This window comes from Exophiala aquamarina, assembly GCF_000709125.1.
Source record: "Exophiala aquamarina CBS 119918 chromosome Unknown aczIA-supercont1.2, whole genome shotgun sequence".
Lineage (NCBI taxonomy): Eukaryota > Fungi > Ascomycota > Eurotiomycetes > Chaetothyriales > Herpotrichiellaceae > Exophiala > Exophiala aquamarina.
The window spans coordinates 2,329,050-2,349,898 of NW_013550586.1; the positions used below are offsets into that span (position 1 = coordinate 2,329,050).

Genomic DNA, 20,849 nt, shown 5'->3' on the forward strand with positions numbered 1-20,849 from the left:
TAATCCATCATAATGTGGGTACCGATTCCGTAGCCAGGGTCTGTCTGTCTTGTACTTGGGCCAAGTTAATGATGATTTTGATTTGTTATTGCGGTCGTTTAATTAGATATGGTATATACTCCGTAAGGTAGTTTTTTGGACGTCGTCTCCTAGGCAAGGATGACTCCACTCCCCCCCCCGCGGCGGCCCCCCCCCCTCTTCCGCGTGCCAGCACCCAACTCCGGGCCCCGTTTCAGTAGTGTGTAGTCCATACGTGTCTGCGTAGGTGTGCGTGTAGGTATGTAGAAATGTGGGTATGTGTATTATGTATGTGTCAAATGCCATGTGTGTGTATGGATGTATGTAAGTTGGGATAGATAGATTCAAGTCGTGAGCGTTTTTCATTTTTCTTTCCCGGAAACCAGAGGATAATCACAAGTTCAAGACTTGGGGAGACGGCCGCCAAGCTGGTGAGGCCAAAAAAAAGGCCCGCTCAAGAAATGTTCCCAGCTGTCTAATTTCCTCCCAGTGTTGGGCTTGAACTCCAGTCCTGCATAACATGCCATACACACAAAGGGAGTCGGGGTCGGTGCATTGCATCTTTTGTCTTTTGGTTTCGGTGGTTTCGAATCTCCTAACTTTCGTGGCGGGTTTGGTTGCTGACAAGCTGCGGGAAGGGAGAAGGGCCACCGAAGGGGATTGCGCGAGTGAGAGGGGCTGGGGCCCCAGAAAGTACACTTCCCAACCCTTTCTCCCTTTCTATGGTTTTCCTTCGAAAAAAGCAAATAGAAAAGAAAGAATTCGTGCGTATAAAACTCACCGGCGCCACCCGCCCCCCAGAACAAGCGTTTGGAAAAAAAAAAAAAAGGGGGGGGGGGGGGGGGGCACACGCAGAGGAGCTTGGGGGGTTAACGGTTTGGGAGTATAGAGATATACGCGGAGGCAGCAAGCTTAATTGTAATGCTCAGGCATGCTGGTTGGCACCTCGAAGCGCTTACGGCCGCTGATGAACCAGTCGAGCAGGGCGCCGATCATGATGGCTCCCAGAATTGGCGCGGCGTAGTTCATCGACTCGGCAGTGACGGGTAGCACCACGGGGAAGGGGAGGAAGGTGACGATGAAGATTCCAAACGCCAATCCGGCGATGTTGATGGGGATGCTCCACACGCCAAGCTGGAAGGGCCCGTAGGGTGGGTGTCTGCCTTGGAGTTTGCGGGCGAGGGCGAACGCCAGCGGGATTACGTAGGATAGGTACAGGCCCATCGTCGCGAGCGACAGGATCGCGAAGAAGGCGGTCGTGCTGCCGATATTGATGAGCCCGATCAACGCGGCGATCGTGGTGACCAGTCCGAGGGAGTTCAGGGGGATGTGGAGTGTAGGGTGGACCTGGGAAGGGAGAGGGAGAGACGTTAGCATGGTTGTAGTAGTGTACCGGAAGCCTCTGAGGATATTAGGTGGGAAAACAGCGAAGACTTACGCGAGCGAAGAACTCCGAGAACGGAAGTCCGTTGTCTCGTGCGAATGCCCAAGTCAGACGCGATACGGAAGCGAAAACGCCGAAAAGTGCGATCATGGTCGAGAGGAGAATCATGCACTCAATGATTGTGGCGCCTGCTTTGGAACCCGTGGCTTGGTAAAGAATTTGAATCGTGGGGAATCCAGTAGGGGTGTTGATGGCGGCCTCAACGTCGCCGATGCAGAAGAGGAGGGTGATCAGGAAGCCAAGAGCCATAACGGTGTTCAGAACCACAGCCCACATCATAGCACGAGGTACCTTCACGGGGGCGTCGGAGATCTCGTCACTGAGATGGAGGACGCCGTCGAAGCCTGGTTGATTTGGCAAATGTTAGTGGGTGATTTTCGGGGCTCTTCTCGAAACGAGAAGTTTCTGGCTTCAAAGGGACGCCTACCGGTCAAGACCGAGGTGATGGACAGCAGCCCAAGGCACCATTGAACACCCTCACTCTCCCAGCCGCTCTGGCCGAAAAAGGATTCAGTGAAGACGAACTTGGCTGAACTCCTTTCCGACATGACAGCCAAAGTAGTGACGGTGGCAATGAAGAAAATGACGTGAAGGACACCTCCGACGATTTCCACCGCCTTGAGCAGCTTTCGTCCAAAGACGTTGCACAGGACTGGAATGGTCAAGAAAGCCCACATGAGAAGTGTGCTGTGCCATCTCTCAGGGACGTATGTTTCCGAGTTCAGAATGATCAATCCCTGGAGGGCCTGCGCGGACACAAATGGCACGGCGGCGCAAAGTCCGATCCACGAAAAGATCTGGTGAAGAGTTAGGCGGGTGGGTTCATTGTATTCAGTATCCTTGGTATCGGTTTCAACTCACAGTGAGCCATCCTAGGAGTTGTCAACAGAGATTCTCTATGATTGGATCCCGGATTCACTTACCTTGCATCAAACTCCAGAAGGCTGGTGTCATTGCGCTGGGGGCATAAAGACCCGTCCACCGATATTGAGCGCCGACCACGGGTGTACTATCGAGTCTGTCAGAGGGGCTGATCGAGCAATGGAGATGGATTATTGTCCCACATTGAGGCTAATTCTCCGAGAGAGGCAGCCATGCAAAGAGTCCCTGCACCTGATAGAAGCGTTCCCCAGATAATGGTTGTAGGGCCGCCGTTCAGGAAAGCAGAGCCAACTGTCAAGCTGATTCCAGTCCATGACGACAAAACTGTCATGCCAAATGCGACTGCAGGCTTTAACGAAAGGTACCTCTGTTGGAAATGTCAGTGAGTGCGCCACCAAAAAGGTAAACAAAGGTGACTCGGGAACAAGACTTACGTCGAGCTTCTGCGATGCTCTCACGCTCCCGGAGTGTACTCCTGATTTCGGGCCTGTCTGATCATCATTGACACCGCCCTGCTCGATAGAGAACTCCTTAGTATCCGACATGGCCAGTTACACAGTTCGAGTATAACGTGTGATAGAAGGAAAACGAGAGCCACAGATCAGGTCGGAAGAGATGAACGAAGAATCAGGAAATACTCGAGAAAAAAAGCCCCGAGGGGAAGAAGAAGGATCCCAGCTGCCACGCACCCTTATGCAGCAGAGGATGATTGCTTAGAGTCCCTGGCTCACAGAAACGACCCTGGCTAGCATGGCTAGTAGACTCTGGTAGTCCAAAGGTACGGTGGGGGGCATGATAAGTGCGGGATCGGTGGTCAGACCAAGTTTGCATTGTATGCGTAAAACACGGGTCAGGACACGGAGGGAGTAAATTGGAATGCCAAGTCGGCATTGGTTGAAGGACAGAGCGATGGCGACATGCTTCTGCTTCTTAGCATCGACAACCGAGATAATGGGGACGAGAGGCTAATGCACTCGATGGGCCACTCTATAGTGCTTTTGGAATCGGCGTTCCTGCTTGACTTCCTCGCAAGAGAGCTCCTCTGTCTCGCTCAGGAGATAGATAGGGTTGCACAATCGAATCGGCACCGAGTACGCCCGGCAGATGGCGTCCTACGAGCACTCCGTTGGAGGAGTGCGAGTCCTACCACCATTGATGTGACGCGATCTCAGGGACCAGGCAACATACGTGAAACGACACAGCATCCAACACCCTTGAGCAGTAGGCTGCGAGGGTTGGTTCAGCTGCCTATAGGCTGAGATAGCGGGCCTCTGACTGCTTTCGTAGTGGCTTAAAAGAGGCACCCCGTCGTTCGGGGCAAGTGTTCCGTACCCACTTTCCCGCGGGCCATCCCGTAGCGGGGACGGGGTTTAAGCTCTGCTAGGCTCCACTAGGCGCTACGAGGAGCAGGCGGCATAATCAGCAGCGGCCTGTTGTTCTCCGTGACGCTCTAGAGTCTGCCTCGGATCCTCAACATCCTTCCACGCCTGCTCAGCTGCCTTTCTGTTTCGGTCCTTTAGGGAAGAGGTCATCCAAGTTGTCTCGACCAGGGGCTACTCCTGTAGCACTCTATCCGAAATGTAGAATTTTGGCAGAGAATCGAGTTGATCTCTGTCAAATGAGGTTTCAAGAGAGGCGCAAGAAAAGCATGCTTGGAGTGTGCTTGGAATGTGCTTGATCGACCCTATCCCAAAAGTCGGGGTTATCACAGTAGATCGACAGAGTGGCACCTCGTTCTGCTGTGTTGCACGAAGTCCCTCGTGCTGTTGTGCTTTTTGTTCAGTAGCGGGGACCGTGCAGGAACAGAATATCACGGTTCACAGAGTGTTCTTTCAAAGTGGTTCCGGGTTGCATGGAGCCAAGTGCTGGGTAGCCAATAACTCCGGCACTCTCTCACCCTCTAAGCGGCCTGTCTTCGTATTACTCGGGGCACTGCAATCTCATCCCGGCCAAAAGCCACAAGATTTTGCATGACAATTGAACCCTCTTGACTGCCAGATCACACGACCTGACCCTCAACAATGGGCATTGGGGATGAATTGAGACTGACTTGTTTCTCCCAGAACCTGTGACAGGGAACGCCTCTCAATCGCTTGTGGCTGTCCAGGCGTTGTCGATCCGACCCAGGAGGCTATCCCTGTCGAAAAGAACGAGTACTTATTGCTTGTTATCCAAGTCGCCGTCCTGCAGGGGATCGAGGCTCCGTAGCATTACGAGTGCAGAAGAGTTAAAGGCTTCTTCATCGCCAATCCGACCGGCATTCCGTTGGAAACTCCTCTTGATACTGCGATATAGAATTATGGCTACCTCTAATCGCGTTACCTATCCCCCCTTGGTGGCTCATGGTCCCGACAACCATGGCGCCACTGTTGTCGTTGTTACCTATTCATTGATGTTCACAACCATACTTTTCGCTCTCTTGCGGTCATGGTCCTCATACATGCAAAGGAGAGAAGTGAGATGGGACGACATCGCATTCTCGATCGCAGTGGTGAGCAACTCTCATTCCATTGTCTCACCCTTCCGATCGCCAACTAATGCTTGCTTCCTCTAGGTGTTGGTGATACCGGAGAGCATTCTTACCGAACGGGCTGTTGGCCATGGTCTCGGACAACATATCAATGCCGTCGTCTCCTCGGAGCTTCCTGGATATTATAAGGTATATATATGCCATCATCGGTGTCACTACGCAGCCTTCAGTGCCCAAAGCTTACCTAAATGCAAGTATATTTACGCAAGCCTGTTACTCGGTGTTATTATTCAAACTTTGGCCAAGTTCTCCGTCATCCTCATGATAGAGCGCATCGTGTCTAAACATGCAACAAAACGGTCTGGTCTTATCCTGAAGATCTGCATCGGAATATGGGCCATTTTCTCCTTCTTCGCCATTGCATTCCAATGTGGAGTTCCCCGACCCTGGGAGTTCATCAACGCCAAATGTACCGCCGAGGGTAGACTGCTATATGTTATCGCGGCCGGTAACATCCTCACGGATGGTACTCTCGCCTGCTATTTCATCCCAGTCATCTGGAAGCTGCAGATGTCACGGTCATTGCGATTCATGGTCTCTTCGCTATTTGCAGTGAGGCTTGTGTAAGTCCTGTTTATACATTTCCTGCGTTTTCGTATTCTGCTAATCCAAGAATGCAGTGTTTGTGCGGTGACAATCCCCTACTTTGCCCTCTTGCCAAATTATATCTCATCCGATGACAAAACATGGTACAATGCCAATGTTCAGATTTTCCACCAAGTTGTTGTCAATATGTCCGTAGCCACCGCTGGCATCCTCAGTGTGCGCCGCTTCCTTTCCGACTTGCAAACTGGTAAATTAGGCATGGTCTTGAACGACAATGAGATTGAGATGATCACGGGCCAGAGCAGGGATCGAACCAAAAATAACTCGGGAAATAATTCCAACAATACTTCAGGATTGTTCGGGCGCAGCAAAAATAAGAGTGAACATCAAAGTTCAAAATTGCAGACACGCTCCAACATTAGCATCTTGGACAGCGCAGGCAACATGCGTTTACGCCCCGATGAAACCGCACGGTTTACTACACATATTGTCGGAGGAAGCAGCAGCGGTATCGTCCAAGAGAGAGACGGCAGGAACAGGAAGGCTCCTTCGGGTGATACGACCAAAAGTGAAGACGAGATAAGCGACGACAAGTCTACGAGCAGTTTGAGGAAGAATGGGGTGTATCAACGGCGCGATTTTGAGATGCACGTCGAGTACGATTATCCTGATGGAGACAGCAGGTGAGGCGCTCGGGGTGGATGTCACGTTTGCATATCGAGCGCTGTCAAAACTATGTGGATCTACGCATCCATCTGTATCTGTATACACGATCAAAAAGTCTATTAACCTATCTAGTTAGCTATACCTTAGAACGAACGATAGCCTTCATTTACATGGACGCATATCATTCCCCAACTTCTCTTCCACTTCCATGTTGTCATTTTCAGTCCACCGGTCCACCACCGCCCTGTCGGAGGCCTGACATGCCCCAGGTAATTGCGTGCCATCAGCGCTTTGACACTTCTTGAAGCGACAGCCTTTCACAATGCAGGTGTTCAGGGGCATGTGTCTGAATGTTGTAGTCCGTGCAACGGTTTCGACGAGGGAGGCACAATTTCTTTTCTTCCCGTGCCAGCTGAGCGCACTGCCACGTTAGCATGTTCTCGAGGGGGGCGATAAGCGGCCGTATCAAAGCTCTGGAATCGCTGCGTGGCACGGAGGGCTAACCATGTTTTTGATTCGACCGGACCCTGACAAGATGGAGTTTCACCAAAGACACCCTGCACAGTGGTAGGAATCGACTTGGAGGACGAGGCCAACCTGCAGCTGCCGTAGTTTTTTGGGCAAGGGCCAGCGGGATCAGCGATGTCAGGCCCCTGATCGGGTAGCCTTGACCGGCAAATCCCGGTCCTTGAGTTTGCGCTAATCTCCAAGCTTGCTGCTTAGGTTAGAAGCACGGACCTTCTCTATCATCAGGCCTCGAGCGCTGGTTGTGGCTTGCGTTGGGGAGCTTGAACGATCACGAAGTCCTCTTGTTGCAAGTCAATCCGCCTGTGTCCAGACTCTAGAGATCCCAGGTGCTTCCTGGCCCTCCTTGCGAACTAGGCTCTGGCTACTGTCAAACTTCTGCCTTGTCTTTGCCTTTGCAGCTGCGTTTTGCTTAACGATCTGAAGTAGTTCAGTTGACATGTGTTTTCATGTCGCTTATTGGCCTCGCGATCCCTGTAAACCTTCTGGAGTGTTAAGCGGTACCAGGACTTCCTCCGAACATGGATCAGGAAGGTATGTAGTCCTTTGAGATTATCTGGTATACTATCGCCGCACAAACAGGCCATGTATTGTGTATTGCGTATATACCGGTACGTACAGAGTTCATCTAGTCTCCTCGACATTACAAACGTTTGCTGTAGCATTCGATTAGGCCTTCACCAACAAGCGAGACAAGTGCTTTTTCCGTTCAAACGTGGACCTTCTTCCTCGGGTATAATTGGACATCTTGAGGTTCCAATTATTCATAGCATCCGCCGGTGTCTGAATCTATTGAATCTAGACGTTGACCGTCTTTAATGCCATCTGCAGGGACAGTATTCGGGCATATAGGGTCACACCACGACGATTGACTTCCGGTACCATTTCGCAGAGGACAAAGAAGAAGCGGTACGAGTACGGAGTACTTACACGGCACTTCGTACTATCGCCTTCGCTACCATCTAAGCGTAGACCGGTAGACACGTGAGAGTGGATTGCGCGAACATCATCCCGCCGCCAAATGCAAACTTATCGGCATGTGCTGACCCCTTGAACCGGCGCATTGTAGAGTAACCGTTGGCAGAGGGATACCTTAAGGAATACGAGCCAGTGCATATCAACAACTATGCCTCCTCTGAGCATTATTCAACTATCTCCGTGTCCCTGAGATAGGATCCTACCTACTAGGTTACCTCCCCAGCTGTCACAGTCATGGATAACGCTCTGTCTCGTATTGCTCTGGCTTCACCGCCGACACTCTTGGAGATCTTTCTCTACGTCATTGTTGCATCCGTAAGTAAACTGGCCGAGGTAGTTCTTAGAATTTCCCCCTAAACACAGGGTCGAATATTTGGACGGATATTACCGACTGTTCTGCTGACTGTCACTATCGTGGATGCTAGTTTTTGCTCGTCACCATCTATCGCTTGACACTTCACCCACTGGCAAAGTACCCTGGGCCCCTTCGCTACAAGATCTCTGGCTGGCCGTTGGTCTATCAGTGTTACAAGGGCAATCGACATCTCTATAGTCTGAGAGACCATGAAAAATATGGTCTGTTTTCATCCCTTCTTACCTTCCGCTTGGCACGTGTGTGGATGCAGCAGACAGACTTCCACACAATAGCTGCCAATTGTCAGTTGCCAACTGCCCGAGCCGTTCCAAGGAAAGTCTACTAATTCTACTTTGTGCCGCTCCAGGGCCCATAGTTCGCACTTCACCCAATAGTCTATCATTCAGCAGCCCAAAGGCTTTGCATCAGATATACGGGTCGCGGGCCATCAATGTTCGCAAGTCCAAATTTTATGAAACTCTTGATGCCGGACCAGGAGGCGCTACGACGCATACCGAGATCGACAAGGAGCGCCATGCTGCTCGACGGCGCATTCTGAATCATGCATTCTCCGAGGCTGCGATCAGAGAAACCGAGACCTTTGTCATCGACAATGTTGGGAAGTTCATTAAGCTGATCGGGCCAAATGGTGGTGGGACGTTACCAGAAGCGAAGCCCCTTTCCAAGGATCTGGAGAAAGGATCAGACAGCGAGAATGATGAAGGCTGGAGTACTCCACGGAATATGAGTGATTGGCTCAACTGGATGGCCTACGATATCATGGGTAACCTGGTCTTCGGCAAAAGTTACAATTGTCTTGGAAGCGAAGAGCATAGAGAAATGCCTCGTCTGATGACAGAAGGCACTAAATTTGGATACTGGGTGAGTTTGATTGGAGACCAAGTTTGACGCAAGAGTCGAGACCAAGAGACACTTGTTCCTCCACCGTGTGCTAACGAGATATCTTCCAGTTCGCCTACCTCCCATGCGCTCCAGTTCTTCAGCCTTTAGCCAAGACCTCATTCATGCAATGGATCGGGGGAGACACCGTGCGAGACAACGCCGTCCTTGGTGAATACGCAATCTCCCAGTTCGAAGAACGCGCGGCGCTCGAGAAACGAAGGTTAGAAGGAAAGGAAAAGCCCCCCACCCATAAGGATCTGATGCACTATCTCCTCAACAACTTTGATCCCAAAACGGGAATGCGACCCACAACGGATGAGCTCAAAGGTGATACCCTTAGCCTCATTGGAGCAGGCGCCGACACTATTGCGACCACGCTTTCCGCTGCCTTCTTCTATCTTGCTCGGAACGAGTCCGTGTTGCGTAGACTGCTGTCGGAAATCCGGAATACATTTGGGTGTCTCGATGAGATTCACTCGAGTCCAAAGATGGATTCCTGCGTCTATCTCAACGCATGTATCGAGGAAACGCTCCGCCTCGCTCCCGCTGTCGCCTCACAGCTACCCAGGGAAGTCATGAGAGGTGGGATCGTGATCGATGGAGAGTATGTCCCCGAAGGCATTGTCGTTGGGGTTCCATCTTATGTGGTTCATCATACCAGAGAAGCGTTCCCCCAATCTTGGAGCTTCCAACCTGAGAGATGGATCGCAGGTTCGGAACTTGCTGATCACAGTACTGTGGTCTCGAAAGAGGATATAGCTCGGGCGCGTGAAGCCATGTGCCCCTTTTCCTTGGGAAGTCGCGGCTGTATTGGAAAGACGTTTGCGTACATGGAGATGCGTATTGCGCTGGCCTCGGTGCTCTGGTCCTATGATTTCAAAGAGGTGGGCGGTCGCGAAAGGAAGGGCGGTGGTGGTCGAGACCTAGAGATTGGGCGCGAAAGACAAGATGAGTTCCAGATCTTTGATTGCTTCGGCGCTGATCGAGATGGGCCTGTGCTGAGGTTTCGGAAGCGTGAGTAAGATGTGAGCACTTGCATGCTTTGGCAACCACGGCAGAGACCATGGCTTTGTGTAGTCATAACAGACAACCACGGCGTACATCAGAGTTGTTTGGAACACTCTGCTGGAAAAATTTTGGGCATAAGATGAGATATGAAAATAATCACTGATACTTCGTCTGCTCAGCTACGGATTTATATTGCATCAGCTGAGTAGGGAGAAAACGAGGCTTACGCTATTTCAACTTTTTGTAGACGGCTTCAGCATGTTGTGGATAGCGACCAATTCGCTATCTGGTTATTCCTTGAAGCCTATCGTCTTCAGAACGCTGTACTGTAGCCAGCTGTGCAGCGATTTGATCTGCGAAGCTGATGCCATTGAATCCTTGCTCTACTTCTGGAGTTCACGTCAGATGGCGTAGGAGGATGGAACACATACAAAAAGGACTGTTAAATTGATTATAAACTCCGGAGGAAGTTCGACTGTAACTCTGGAGTTGGAGGGATGCCGATAAAATAAGAATTAGGCGAGCCCACAACCTCTTTTAGTGCCTTAGAGTTAGGAGGTACCGGGCTCTGCGGATTGAAGGGGCGACCCCGCGAGCCGCCCGTGAACTTTTGAAGTAGGCTATCGCGGCTTCTTCCGGCTCGATTTCCCGCAGATGCTTGATCTTGAGCTTAGTCCGAAGTACTCGTCCGAAGAGTGCACAGGTCCACGCCGCTTTTAGGTCACCTGCACTGCCAAGCCCAATCACTACCGAAATCAACTCGCTAGTGCCACAAAAGTCATCGACACGCGGCGACGCGACTGCACCAAAACACGTCACTAATGGACTTCAATAAGTTGAGATAGGAGACATGGTATCGTCTGCCCAGGTCCCGGGACAAAAGCGAAAAGTCGCATTTGACAGACCAGCCCTGACCTCGCAAGCACGCAAAAGACAGAAGAACCAAGATGCCCGGTCAATACCAGTCCAGCGGGGCACCTCCAAAGCCATGTCCTCCATCTCCGCCAACGGCGAACTCAACATTGCGTCCTTCATCAAAGCGCGAGAGTTTGAGATCGGTGCGCTTGACAAGAGTATGCGAAATTCTCGTAAAGCCTTGATGTCGAGGGCCTTTCAGCAAGTCCCGAGCCACATGAGAAGGAGGACTGCGAGTCATAATGCCAAAAAGGTGCCCCGGCGGCTGCGGAGGAGAGCAGAACGTGAGGTGAGCTACATCACGCTGAATCCAAGAGGTCTACGCTGACACCCGCTAACCAGGATGGGTACAGATGATGGAAGACAATACGCCGATTGTCACCAAGCGAAGACGGACCCCCTCCAAAAAACTGAGGCTCAGACTCGACCGGGCGAAACTACTTGGAAATTGGAACAAAAATGCAAAGACCGTCCGTCAAAGAAAGAAGGATGCAAAGGCCAATGCAAAACAGGATGACCCTGAAAATCATGTCCAGTTCTCACGCATCCCAAGACCGAAGAAAAATAAACTCGCAGAAGCACCGCGGGCCACAGTCAAGTATAAAAAAAGACAGGTCAACAAAACATGGCTTCCCACGCATCTCTGGCACACCAAGCGAGCCCACATGACACGTCCGGTTGAGCCATTGTGGAGGATGGCTATTCCGTTGCGTCCCACGGAGAAAAGCTATCGCCCTAGTCATCGGGCTGCGGGCCAGCGTGGATGTATTGCTTGGGATACCAGCTATATGTCCACCGTGGCTTGTCGTGGAACACAGTCTGCCATAGAAAGTATGCTAAACCGCCTTGGTTTTGTCCCCAAAGGCCTTTCCCTCACTCTGCAAAATAAGTGGAAATCGGGCACCCGCTTTGCCCAAGGTTGGGTTCATGAGCCAGATAACGACAAGCAGCCAATCGCCCCGGTAAAAATCATCTGGTGCGTAAACGCAATTAGACCAAGCGACAAAACAATATCCAATCCAGTAAGTGCTGAGGGAACCACCGCCAAGCCAAATGATACAACCAAGCCAGAGTCACAAAGCAGGTCCAAAACGAAATTGACCCACCAAATCTTGATTCAAATACATCCTTCAGCCTTCCACCAGTTCTGGAACGAGCTTCTGAAAATGGCCAAGACGCAGAAACCACAAATTTTGGTAGATGATTTGCGATTCGAAATTGGAAGCATTGAGATTCAAGGTCCAGGATCAACGGAGGCTCTTCTTGGTGTGCTTCGTCCACCTCAATGGCACATAACATCCGAACACCCTCATTCGCATGTATGGAGTAGTCTCGCTGGGCTCAACAATCCGAGCCTATTGCCTCAGAATGCTCTCCTTGCTGTTGATATCATGGACCCTCGACTGAATCACCCGCCGACCCAGGTTAAAATCCCCAGGGATGCCCATGATAGCACGTTAAATGAAACTCTTGTATCCTGGATCCCTGACAAGACTCCGACATCATCTCGTCTTTACTCACACAAGGCTCGCTTTCTCTTAAGCAATTCTTTGCCATCACAAAGAGCGATCAATCGACGAAGAGCAATTGCACCTCCTGGGCAGAACCCAATTCCGACCGACAAAGACCCACAGATCCCAGTAATAATCCTTGCCTCAAGAGCTGATGTCTCACTTGGACCATCTACTACGAACTCTCATGGAAGTTGGACAGTTCTGCTCCCGTGGCCCTGTGTCGACTTAGTATGGCGTTCTTTGATGTACTACCCTTTGTCATCAGGCGGAACTCCTCGATTTGGTGGACTGGACCAGACACAACAATTGGCTTTCGAGCAACAGATACCTTGGTTTCCTGCCGACTTACCGGGCACCGAAGCAGGCAAAGCGTGGGAGCGCACTCAGAGCGAGAGAAAGTTTGACGAATGGATTCGAAGACCACCTAAACATCGCTTTTCTTGGGATAAACTTGATTTAGGCTTAAGCAGAATGGGGGAGGTTGGCAGAGGCTGGGCCTGTGATTGGGAATATCTCTTCGAGAGCGGAAAAATACCTCCTGGAAATGAACCAATAAAGAATGGAGACAGGTCTTCAGAGAAGGACAACAAGCCACCATTGACCCAGCGGCAACGCAAAGCAGCCAAAGCGAAGGCAGAAGCCGAAAGGGAACAATCAGCTCCTCGTCGCAATACTTCGAGCCCAGAAATCGAGGACGACGAGAGGGTAGTCTTCCCCACGGGCGCTGACCGCAAATATTTTCAACTCTCTCCTGCAGCCAGCTCGTCCTTGTTGATGAAGCTTTCACATTGGAATTTTCCAGCTTATCCTGTCTTGTCAGCCATCCGCATCACATTTCTCGACCGCGGCACACCGAGCAGGGGGGCTCGCATCTACCGGCTTCCGACCCCCGAACCCAAACTTGGAGCTCAGGAAACACAATCTACCACGCTCTCAAATTCCGAGACTCAAGACCACCCGCCACAAAGCTGGTCCTCAGAAGCCCCCCCACCAGCACAGCGGCCTCCCTCAACCATCAGCCCCAACGCATCATCATATCCTCGCTCATCAGACAATGCCGATAGCCTCCGCAGCCGCTGGCTCGCACTGCTACCTCTCCACTTGACCACGAACACCAGTCGTCTCAGGCAGAACCAACACTTCCCCAAGCCCAAGACCAACAGGTTCGGCCTGCCGAGGAAGCCCAGCGCGATCCCCCGCGAATCACTCGCGCGTGTCAACGTCCTACCCAAAAACGCCCCACAAGAAGTCATCGACAAATATGGGCCGAACAGCACCTACGGTCGCGGAGACGGCGAAGTGCCAAAAGTGATGCCTCCGACGAAAAGGTCGGACCAGGTTAGCTCCACTGCAAGAGGCAACAACAAGGGGAAAGACAAGAATACCCTTGCACAGCGCGACGGCCCAGAAACAGCGCCGGCGCGACGGCCCCAGGCCGAGCCCCAAATTATTCCGCAGTCGCAGCAGCAGCAGCAGCAGCAGCAGCAAACGCAGGAATCACTCACCGGGCTCTTCCCTGCACTCAGCTCCTCTCGCGACAATGAGCACCAACACCCGCCGGTTCCACACGCCCACGACCTGATCGGCTTCGTGACGAGCAGCGACGGCTACAACCTGTCCGAGGGCCGCGGCACCGCCATCGGCAGTATCTGGACCCAGCGCGTCGTCGAGGGCTGGGCGCGTGCGTCTGCACCCGCCACGGAAAACGAAGGCACGCGCGTGCGCACCCGTTTTCTCTGTATTGTCCGCAATGCCGGCGAGAGAGTGGGCCGTCTTGCGAGATGGGAGGTCTGTGCGTAGCGCGGCATGGGATACGGGGGCCGTCGTGCGCTCACATATTTATTTGAATCTATATTAGTGTTGGTAGTCCCCTACAGCATCCTACACTGAGCACCAGACCACTTGGGTACCCGGGCACTCAAGCACTTAGCAGGTTTCCCCTTGTGGATGCCGCGGTCACGTCACGAGTAGGTCCCTAACTTAGAGTCCCTAACCCTGAGCCAAAGCCCCGAGTGGTATTTTGAAATTTGGTAGATCATAGAGAGAGATAATGCCATTCATTGTGTACGGCCTAGGCTTGACTGGACTAAACAGAAGAGACTGCTCTTGCTATTTATTCATTCTCCGTTGATGTGCCACAGTGAGGTGAGCAAGTCATGCAGACGGGTATATAGATCTCTCTCCAACCAAATCCGTACGTCATTGGTATATAAGTAATCAGCAACATCATCCAGGTCTGGACTCATGCTCTTCACTGTTCGAGTCCAATCCATGGCATCCATCATCGACTCGATGGATGCTCCCGGAAAAAATCGGCGCTTGTTTCAGTTGCTTGCCTCCAGCAAACTCAATTCCTCGGGTATCTCAAATCGACCCCTTTCACAAAGCCCGCCAAAGATTAGGTATAGATAGGTAAGTAGTATAAGAAAGATGTCGTGAGACCTGGAATCGCCCTTGATGCAAAGGAATAGGGTATATGGTATAAAAGAAATCTACGGTCGCATCACATGACATCACATCACATGGCATAATTCTCAGCATGCAGAAAAATCTCATCTTTGCTGGGATCACTCCAGACGGTGCTTTGCAAGCGCGCCACTGTTGTGGCCACGTCAGTTCGCATCTCTGGAGGCCCACAAACATAGATACACGTTCTACGGCCGAACTCCTTGCTGAGACCTTTCAGCATGTAAGGAATGTCCGGACGGCCGTACTCCGTTCGCCACCCGTCACGACGTTGGCTGACAACGTTTGTGGGTAAGAAGGCAAAGCGCATGAGATTCTTCTGGAATTTTGTGGGAGTTTGAGGGAAGCCAAAGTCGAATGACCTGGTTGCTTCGGCTTGTGCTTGTGAAAGAGTCGACATTCGATTACTCGGAGGTGGAGGGAAATATGTTTGAGGTTCTTGTCCTGGTGGAGCAAGGTGACGAGGAGGTGCCATGTAGGCCTGGGGGAGCGCCGTAATGCTATCTTCGAATTCTCGTTTCAAGTCGGGCTCTTGTTCCATCATGACAAGAGCCGAGTTGCGTTTACTTCCGGCATTGTGGATGGCATCCGAAATCTTGTCCCTAATGCCACTGAGGCGATGCTCCTTAATATCGGGCTCAGGCTCATAGCGCTTGGCGGCAGTGATGTAGAAGTGGCATTGAACGGAATTAGGAGGGGCGCATTCTCTACATATCCGTAGTTCTTCTTTGAACCATTCCATAATGTCGGGGCGTTTCATGGCCCATATAACATGAACCTTGGTGGTCGTTGCTTTGCCGTCACGCATGCGTTTGATCAAATCAAGGAGCTGGCTTGCAATGGCAGTGATACCACTTCCACCTGCGAAGAAGATGACGTTGTCAAAAGAGGCCATTTGTCGGTGCATACCGCCATAAGGCCCATCGACGAAAGCTCTGTACGTCTTGTATGATCCCTTCTTAAGGGCAGTTTCACGAACCTTTCGGGTGAATCCTGCAAATGGTCTGAATACTAGGGTCATGTCTCGATACTGTTCGCCATATTCGGATGGAAAGTCCATGCTGCACAGAGAGGAGATGGTGAACGGATGATTTCCCAAGACCGAGATCGCTGGCATCCTCAAATAAACGTATTGACCTGGACGCCATCTTTTCTGAGTGGGGATGGTCACCTTAAGGGCACCCTCTGGCAGTATGGTGACAGCGGACTCCTCTCCGATCAGCCATGAGGAGCGTAGGGGATTCATCCAGTTCAAGTAGAACAGGCGAGCAAACATGGACAAGGCCATCAAGACAACTGTCGAGTAGAGATAGGCCCATGATGTCAGATAGTTATTACAATGCCAGAAGAGTAGACCAATGAAAGCCCACGCAACCGGGATATGGAGGATGACAAACAGTTCGTATGCTCGAGCACGGAGGATCGGAAGTGAATGGAGAGTCAGAAAGAGGAGAGGTGCTAATGCCGCGATACCCGTGGTGAAGATGTACCAATTTTGATGGAAGTAGAGTTTGAACGTTGCGAAGCCTTCGGGGTCTTTCATGGATTGCACCCAGTATGGAACGGCATGGATGATACCGAAGATGGCGCACAGGTATGCCGTCCATCGATGAAGGACAATTAGTCGTTCATGGCTAATTCCAGTTACCATGGAAATCGGATTGGCCTTTGTGGCCAAGGCGACAACCCACGGTAAGAGGGAAACCGACATCATTCCGGCACGGATTGCCAATGGAGGGGATCCGTAGGCCATGGTCTCATAGAAGAGTGGCTGAGGCAGGAAGCAATAGAGCAAGGAGGCCACTAGACAGATTGCCACGATGACAAGGACGCCGAGAGAGGGAAAGTTAAAAGTGAACCTCTTGGCAATACGAACTGGAGGAATAGGTCTGTAGAAAATCCATCTGAAGAAGGCGATTGTGTTATTAAGAGGTGCGATGGCAGACACAGCAGCTTGCTGCTTCGGCTTCTCGTGCACAAGCGGGCCTCTGGAAGGAAAGAAGTGTCGTTGCGAGGCATCGGTCATCTCGCTGGCGGCACTAGGGAGTTCGTAGTTCCCGTACATATTGTATGGTGAAGGTGACGCGCCAAAGGGGGAGACGGTGCTGGCAGAGTTGATGACTTCTTCCTTGTAGAGAGCTGTTCGGATCTTGTCGCCCCAGTAGTAATAAAGGCGGGTCAAGGTTGTCGTCACCACCAGGATGATTCCCACATATGTATACAGCAAGCCATACTTTGCTGCATCGGTGAAAGGATCCTGTTTTATGGCTTCGATAAGCAGTGGAGGTGTCGTGCTGTTGATGGGGATGTTGACTCGCTTGACCAACTCCTCAATCTCATCTTCGCCTCGTGCGAACAGCTGCGCCAATACTTCAAGTGGGGACGAAGACATGTCTGGGAGCCGTCTTGTCTTCTTCACCAGCAAAGAAGGAAAGTGGTGGAAGTACGACGCGGAGGGTGGAAGTGTCCTGCACACTGTAGCAGGGCGGACTACCAATGGGTCTCCGGACAGGTCTGGGGGTGGACCAATGTTGAGTGGGAATGAGCTATCGGGGGCCGTTTGTCTCGTTGAAGGTCATATATTCAGTGACCGGTAAAAGCACCCCAGTCGAGATATCCAGTCCTCGGAGGATTTGGGTATATGGTATAACAGAGAGAGAGAGCCAGCTCTCAGCAACAAAGCAACAAGACAGCGAGTGTAAGGAAGGGAGGAAGGTCGGAACTCGAGGCTCTTGGAAGGAGCTGGAGGGGAAGAGGGGAATCGCTGGTGCGATATAGAGAGATGGATCACAAAGAGGAAGGCATATCGCATGCGATCGGGAAGGGAGGGATGTAGGGATGGAGGTGACGAAGAATGACCGCGCGTGTGGAGGAATTGGAATTGGCACTACTCACCGTGATATTGGGACAGAACAGTAGACCAAGAAGCTACTGCTGAGCCTGGAGCAATGGTAGGACAGCTCATGTCTGGCCATGGCTCACAAGAGAACTGTGGCATCTGTGAGGATTAAGCAGCGGTATTGTCAGCGCTTGCAGGATGACGTGGATTGGCTATGATGGCGAACTGGGTCAGTAGCAGGAATGGAGCAGGAATGGCACTAGTGCGACATGGAGCGGACCGAGAAGGAAAAGATACAAGAAGAGAGCGAATGAGAGAAAGGAGCAGGAGGAAAACATGATGGGTAGAGAAGATGACTGGGTGGAGAGGGTGATGGAAACCAGGAACCCATGCATGAGGATGAGGATGGAAAGAGACGGGAGGCGAGTGGATGGGTGGTGGGTGGAGAGGTGGTGGAGGAGGAGGAGGTCGAAGTGAGATAGAGGGCAACTGGTACGAGCAGAGAGGAAGAGAGGCGAGGCGACGGGGAGACGAGGAGACGAGGAGACGAGGTACGGAGCACTGATGGCCATAGACCATCCAGGGAAGGTGGGGTACAACCATCCAAAAGCGCAGAGGGAAAGAGCGACACAGCAAGTCAGAAAGCACCCCAAGCAGCTGCAGCCGCCCGGAAGGTGTGATAGCCTTTCAAGCCCTCAGCCATGCATCCCGTAGCGCTGTCCTCTTCCCACCAACCATCTCCCTAGCTGCCTCCAAGCACTGGCATACTTTCGAGTCTCTACAAGGATCATCCGGGAAAGGTCTTCCAGGGTCTTTGGCTCTTTTGAGCTGTTCCTGTTTTCATGCGCTACCTTGACTCCAACCGTATGTGATATGGGGTGAAGTGGAAGTAATAAACCACGAGTAGGTGTCAAGAACGCTGCGGCACGGGGCAATCGATTATTCAGTTCGATCTGCAAGAGGCCATCGTGGATATGTTGCGCATCTAGGTATACCCTCACCCTTCTCAAGGATAAATTCACCAGCAGAAATCAGACGAAATGGCCAGTACCTAGACTCCATATACAGAAATTCAAACTCTATCATGCCGATGAGCTAGATATTAAAGGAAATGACTTCTTCCATATGGTCATATTTGGCCAGACCAGGGCGACAGCATCTCGTCTCTCAGCCCTTGCCCTCCAGATATGTGCCATCGAGAATAAGACAGAATAGGTCCAAGATGTTCCCTGCAAGGACCCGCGACGTACCCATCTCATTGTCGGTCACGACTTCCTCTTCTTCGCGCCACCCTTCTTCTCCGCGCCGCTCACACTGGCCATCGGTGCAGTGGGCTTCAACTGTTTCGTGTCCTGGTCTGCCAAAAGTTTCTCCTCCTTCTTCTCGCCCACAGCTGCATCCTCGTCGTCGCTATCCCCGCCCTGCCCGAATTCATTGACTCTCGAGTAATCAACTCGGTACTTGTACTTTTGATACAGCCAAATGAAGAAAATCACATCGTCCCGGAGCGTGGCCAGTCGATGTAATGTCGGCATTCGGATCGTGAAGGCAAACAGGTCGTCAATAAACGTGTTCAAGAACTTGTACGTCATGGCCTTGGACGGCATATGCGCCACAGACTTCAGACGGTAGTTGATGTAGAGGCTGGGCACCATCATCAAGAACCCATATGCATAGACACTGCCCACCAGCGTTTCAATCACGAAACTGTACCACGACTTGTGCGTTTCGTAGACCAATGAGTAGACCGCATACGCCAGCAGAAGCGGCACTGCCACGATGTAGAGATAGCGGAACGCAATCTGGTCGTACTCTTGAGTCTGTTTCTCCTTCTCCGTCAATTTGTGTTTGTCCTCAAACGTGACGACATAAGGCAGGAATTTGAACGCCGAATCCGGCCCGGGCTCGCGAAGGCGCACATCGACCGTCTTGGTGATTTTCCAGGCTTCCAGAAGAATTCCAAACCCTTGACCTGCTAGAATCATCCAGCTGGTCCCATCGGCATTATCCACCAGATACAGGAAAATGACTGCCTGCATGAACACATTGGCAAGAATCGTGCGCACTGATGTCCCAACAACATCCTTCTTCTTTCGCCAGTGCGCAATATCGCTCTTGAACGCCAGCATTTCGAATACCATGTGGAAGATACTGACAACAAACGTCGTCCCTAGCAGGTACGAATTGGTGTCGAGCAGAATCTCCTTGAACTTCTCCATCTCGCTCCCGTCACCCCCAGTCGGTGATGGCGCTCCAAAAGCGGCCTGCTGCTGCTGCTGCTTGATGCTATCGTCAATGCTCGACAAGATCGAGTATTTCCAATTGACAAGATTATACAGCTGGATTTTGAGAGGCAGCTCCGTCACCGTGTCGTTGAGCTCTGTCATGTGTGATCGCAGTTGCCAGAATGTGTTCAGATAGAAGACTGGGTAATACCATCCGTTCTGACCCGACAAATCTCGTGCACCGGTTCCCTCCAGTACAATGTTCTTGCGGATTGCAGGATGCATCTGCCGCCAGCTTTGCGTGCCAGTGTTCGGGATGAGCGCGAGCGTGAAATTTGGGTGGTAATAGGACGCAATTTGAACGCCCTGGGGTTCCTCTGGCTCTTCCCCAGAGTCCTCGCTCTTTTCAAGCAAATTCTTGAGTTTGCGCACTTTCTTCTTAGCATGATAGTGGTTCAGTGGTCTCTGGAAGTGATATGCTTTGGCCGGATCGTAGCCTTTCGACGTTGGGTCTATCTCACTCCCCGTCAATCCAACAAAGAAGTGCGCCCATAGAGTGGCATTGTGCTGCACTTCTTTCGGAACAACAATTGTAGTGTCAATTTCCCGGGTGTCCTTGTAATCTCCTTGCTGGAAATTCTTCTCGTCAAGAACGAGCAGCTCTTTAGGGAGGGTACTCAGGGCAGGAAGAGGGTTCCGCGAGGTCACATAGATCTGCACATCGAGCGAGCTATCCTCAGGCCAGATAGGTACGACGTTCAGTGGGATGGTGGAGTAGTTAGCAACAGCAGCGGCATCTGGTCTCTCGTTGAAATTGCCACTTCCAGCTTGGGGAGTAGCACCGGTGCTTTGTCCAGTCTTGGACCCGAAGAACTGGTTGACCACGAACTGTGTAGCTGCAAAGATGGCGATCCCTTGGACAATGGTCTGAACCATCGACTGCGGGCGGCCGTTAGCATGGAACCAAGTGGTCATTGTATGGGAAGCAAGGGAGTGGTACCTTTCCGCCGCCTTCCTCCTGTCGGGCTGCAGCTG

At 51.7% G+C, this 20,849-nt stretch overlaps 6 protein-coding genes across 6 annotated transcripts; 3 read left to right on the forward strand and 3 right to left on the reverse strand.

The window, feature by feature from the left end:
- Nucleotides 1-930: 930 nt before the first annotated feature.
- A1O9_02662 (uncharacterized protein) lies at nucleotides 931-2,416 on the reverse strand (the record flags this gene model as incomplete). The annotated part of the gene is made up of 5 exons (XM_013408233.1): nucleotides 931-1,365; nucleotides 1,457-1,806; nucleotides 1,890-2,259; nucleotides 2,324-2,334; nucleotides 2,386-2,416. The coding sequence occupies 5 exons, from the start codon at nucleotides 2,414-2,416 to the stop codon at nucleotides 931-933; spliced, it is 1,197 nt and encodes a 398-aa protein (XP_013263687.1).
- A 2,227-nt stretch (nucleotides 2,417-4,643) lies between these two features.
- Nucleotides 4,644-6,107, forward strand: A1O9_02663 (uncharacterized protein; the record flags this gene model as incomplete). Its single annotated transcript, XM_013408234.1, has 4 exons — nucleotides 4,644-4,835; nucleotides 4,899-5,003; nucleotides 5,070-5,437; nucleotides 5,495-6,107. The coding sequence occupies 4 exons, from the start codon at nucleotides 4,644-4,646 to the stop codon at nucleotides 6,105-6,107; spliced, it is 1,278 nt and encodes a 425-aa protein (XP_013263688.1).
- Nucleotides 6,108-7,823: 1,716 nt separating this feature from the next.
- Nucleotides 7,824-9,869, forward strand: A1O9_02664 (uncharacterized protein; the record flags this gene model as incomplete). Its single annotated transcript, XM_013408235.1, has 5 exons — nucleotides 7,824-7,904; nucleotides 8,015-8,165; nucleotides 8,312-8,593; nucleotides 8,651-8,826; nucleotides 8,916-9,869. The coding sequence occupies 5 exons, from the start codon at nucleotides 7,824-7,826 to the stop codon at nucleotides 9,867-9,869; spliced, it is 1,644 nt and encodes a 547-aa protein (XP_013263689.1).
- Nucleotides 9,870-10,705: 836 nt separating this feature from the next.
- A1O9_02665 (uncharacterized protein) lies at nucleotides 10,706-14,084 on the forward strand (the record flags this gene model as incomplete). The annotated part of the gene is made up of 2 exons (XM_013408236.1): nucleotides 10,706-11,059; nucleotides 11,124-14,084. 2 exons carry the CDS (start codon nucleotides 10,706-10,708, stop codon nucleotides 14,082-14,084), a joined length of 3,315 nt encoding a protein of 1,104 aa, XP_013263690.1.
- Nucleotides 14,085-14,802: 718 nt separating this feature from the next.
- A1O9_02666 (uncharacterized protein) lies at nucleotides 14,803-17,142 on the reverse strand (the record flags this gene model as incomplete). The annotated part of the gene is made up of 1 exon (XM_013408237.1): nucleotides 14,803-17,142. The coding sequence occupies one exon, from the start codon at nucleotides 17,140-17,142 to the stop codon at nucleotides 14,803-14,805; it is 2,340 nt and encodes a 779-aa protein (XP_013263691.1).
- Nucleotides 17,143-18,854: 1,712 nt separating this feature from the next.
- A1O9_02667 (uncharacterized protein) lies at nucleotides 18,855-20,789 on the reverse strand (the record flags this gene model as incomplete). Its single annotated transcript, XM_013408238.1, has 1 exon — nucleotides 18,855-20,789. One exon carries the CDS (start codon nucleotides 20,787-20,789, stop codon nucleotides 18,855-18,857), a length of 1,935 nt encoding a protein of 644 aa, XP_013263692.1.
- Between the last annotated feature and the right edge of the window lie 60 nt (nucleotides 20,790-20,849).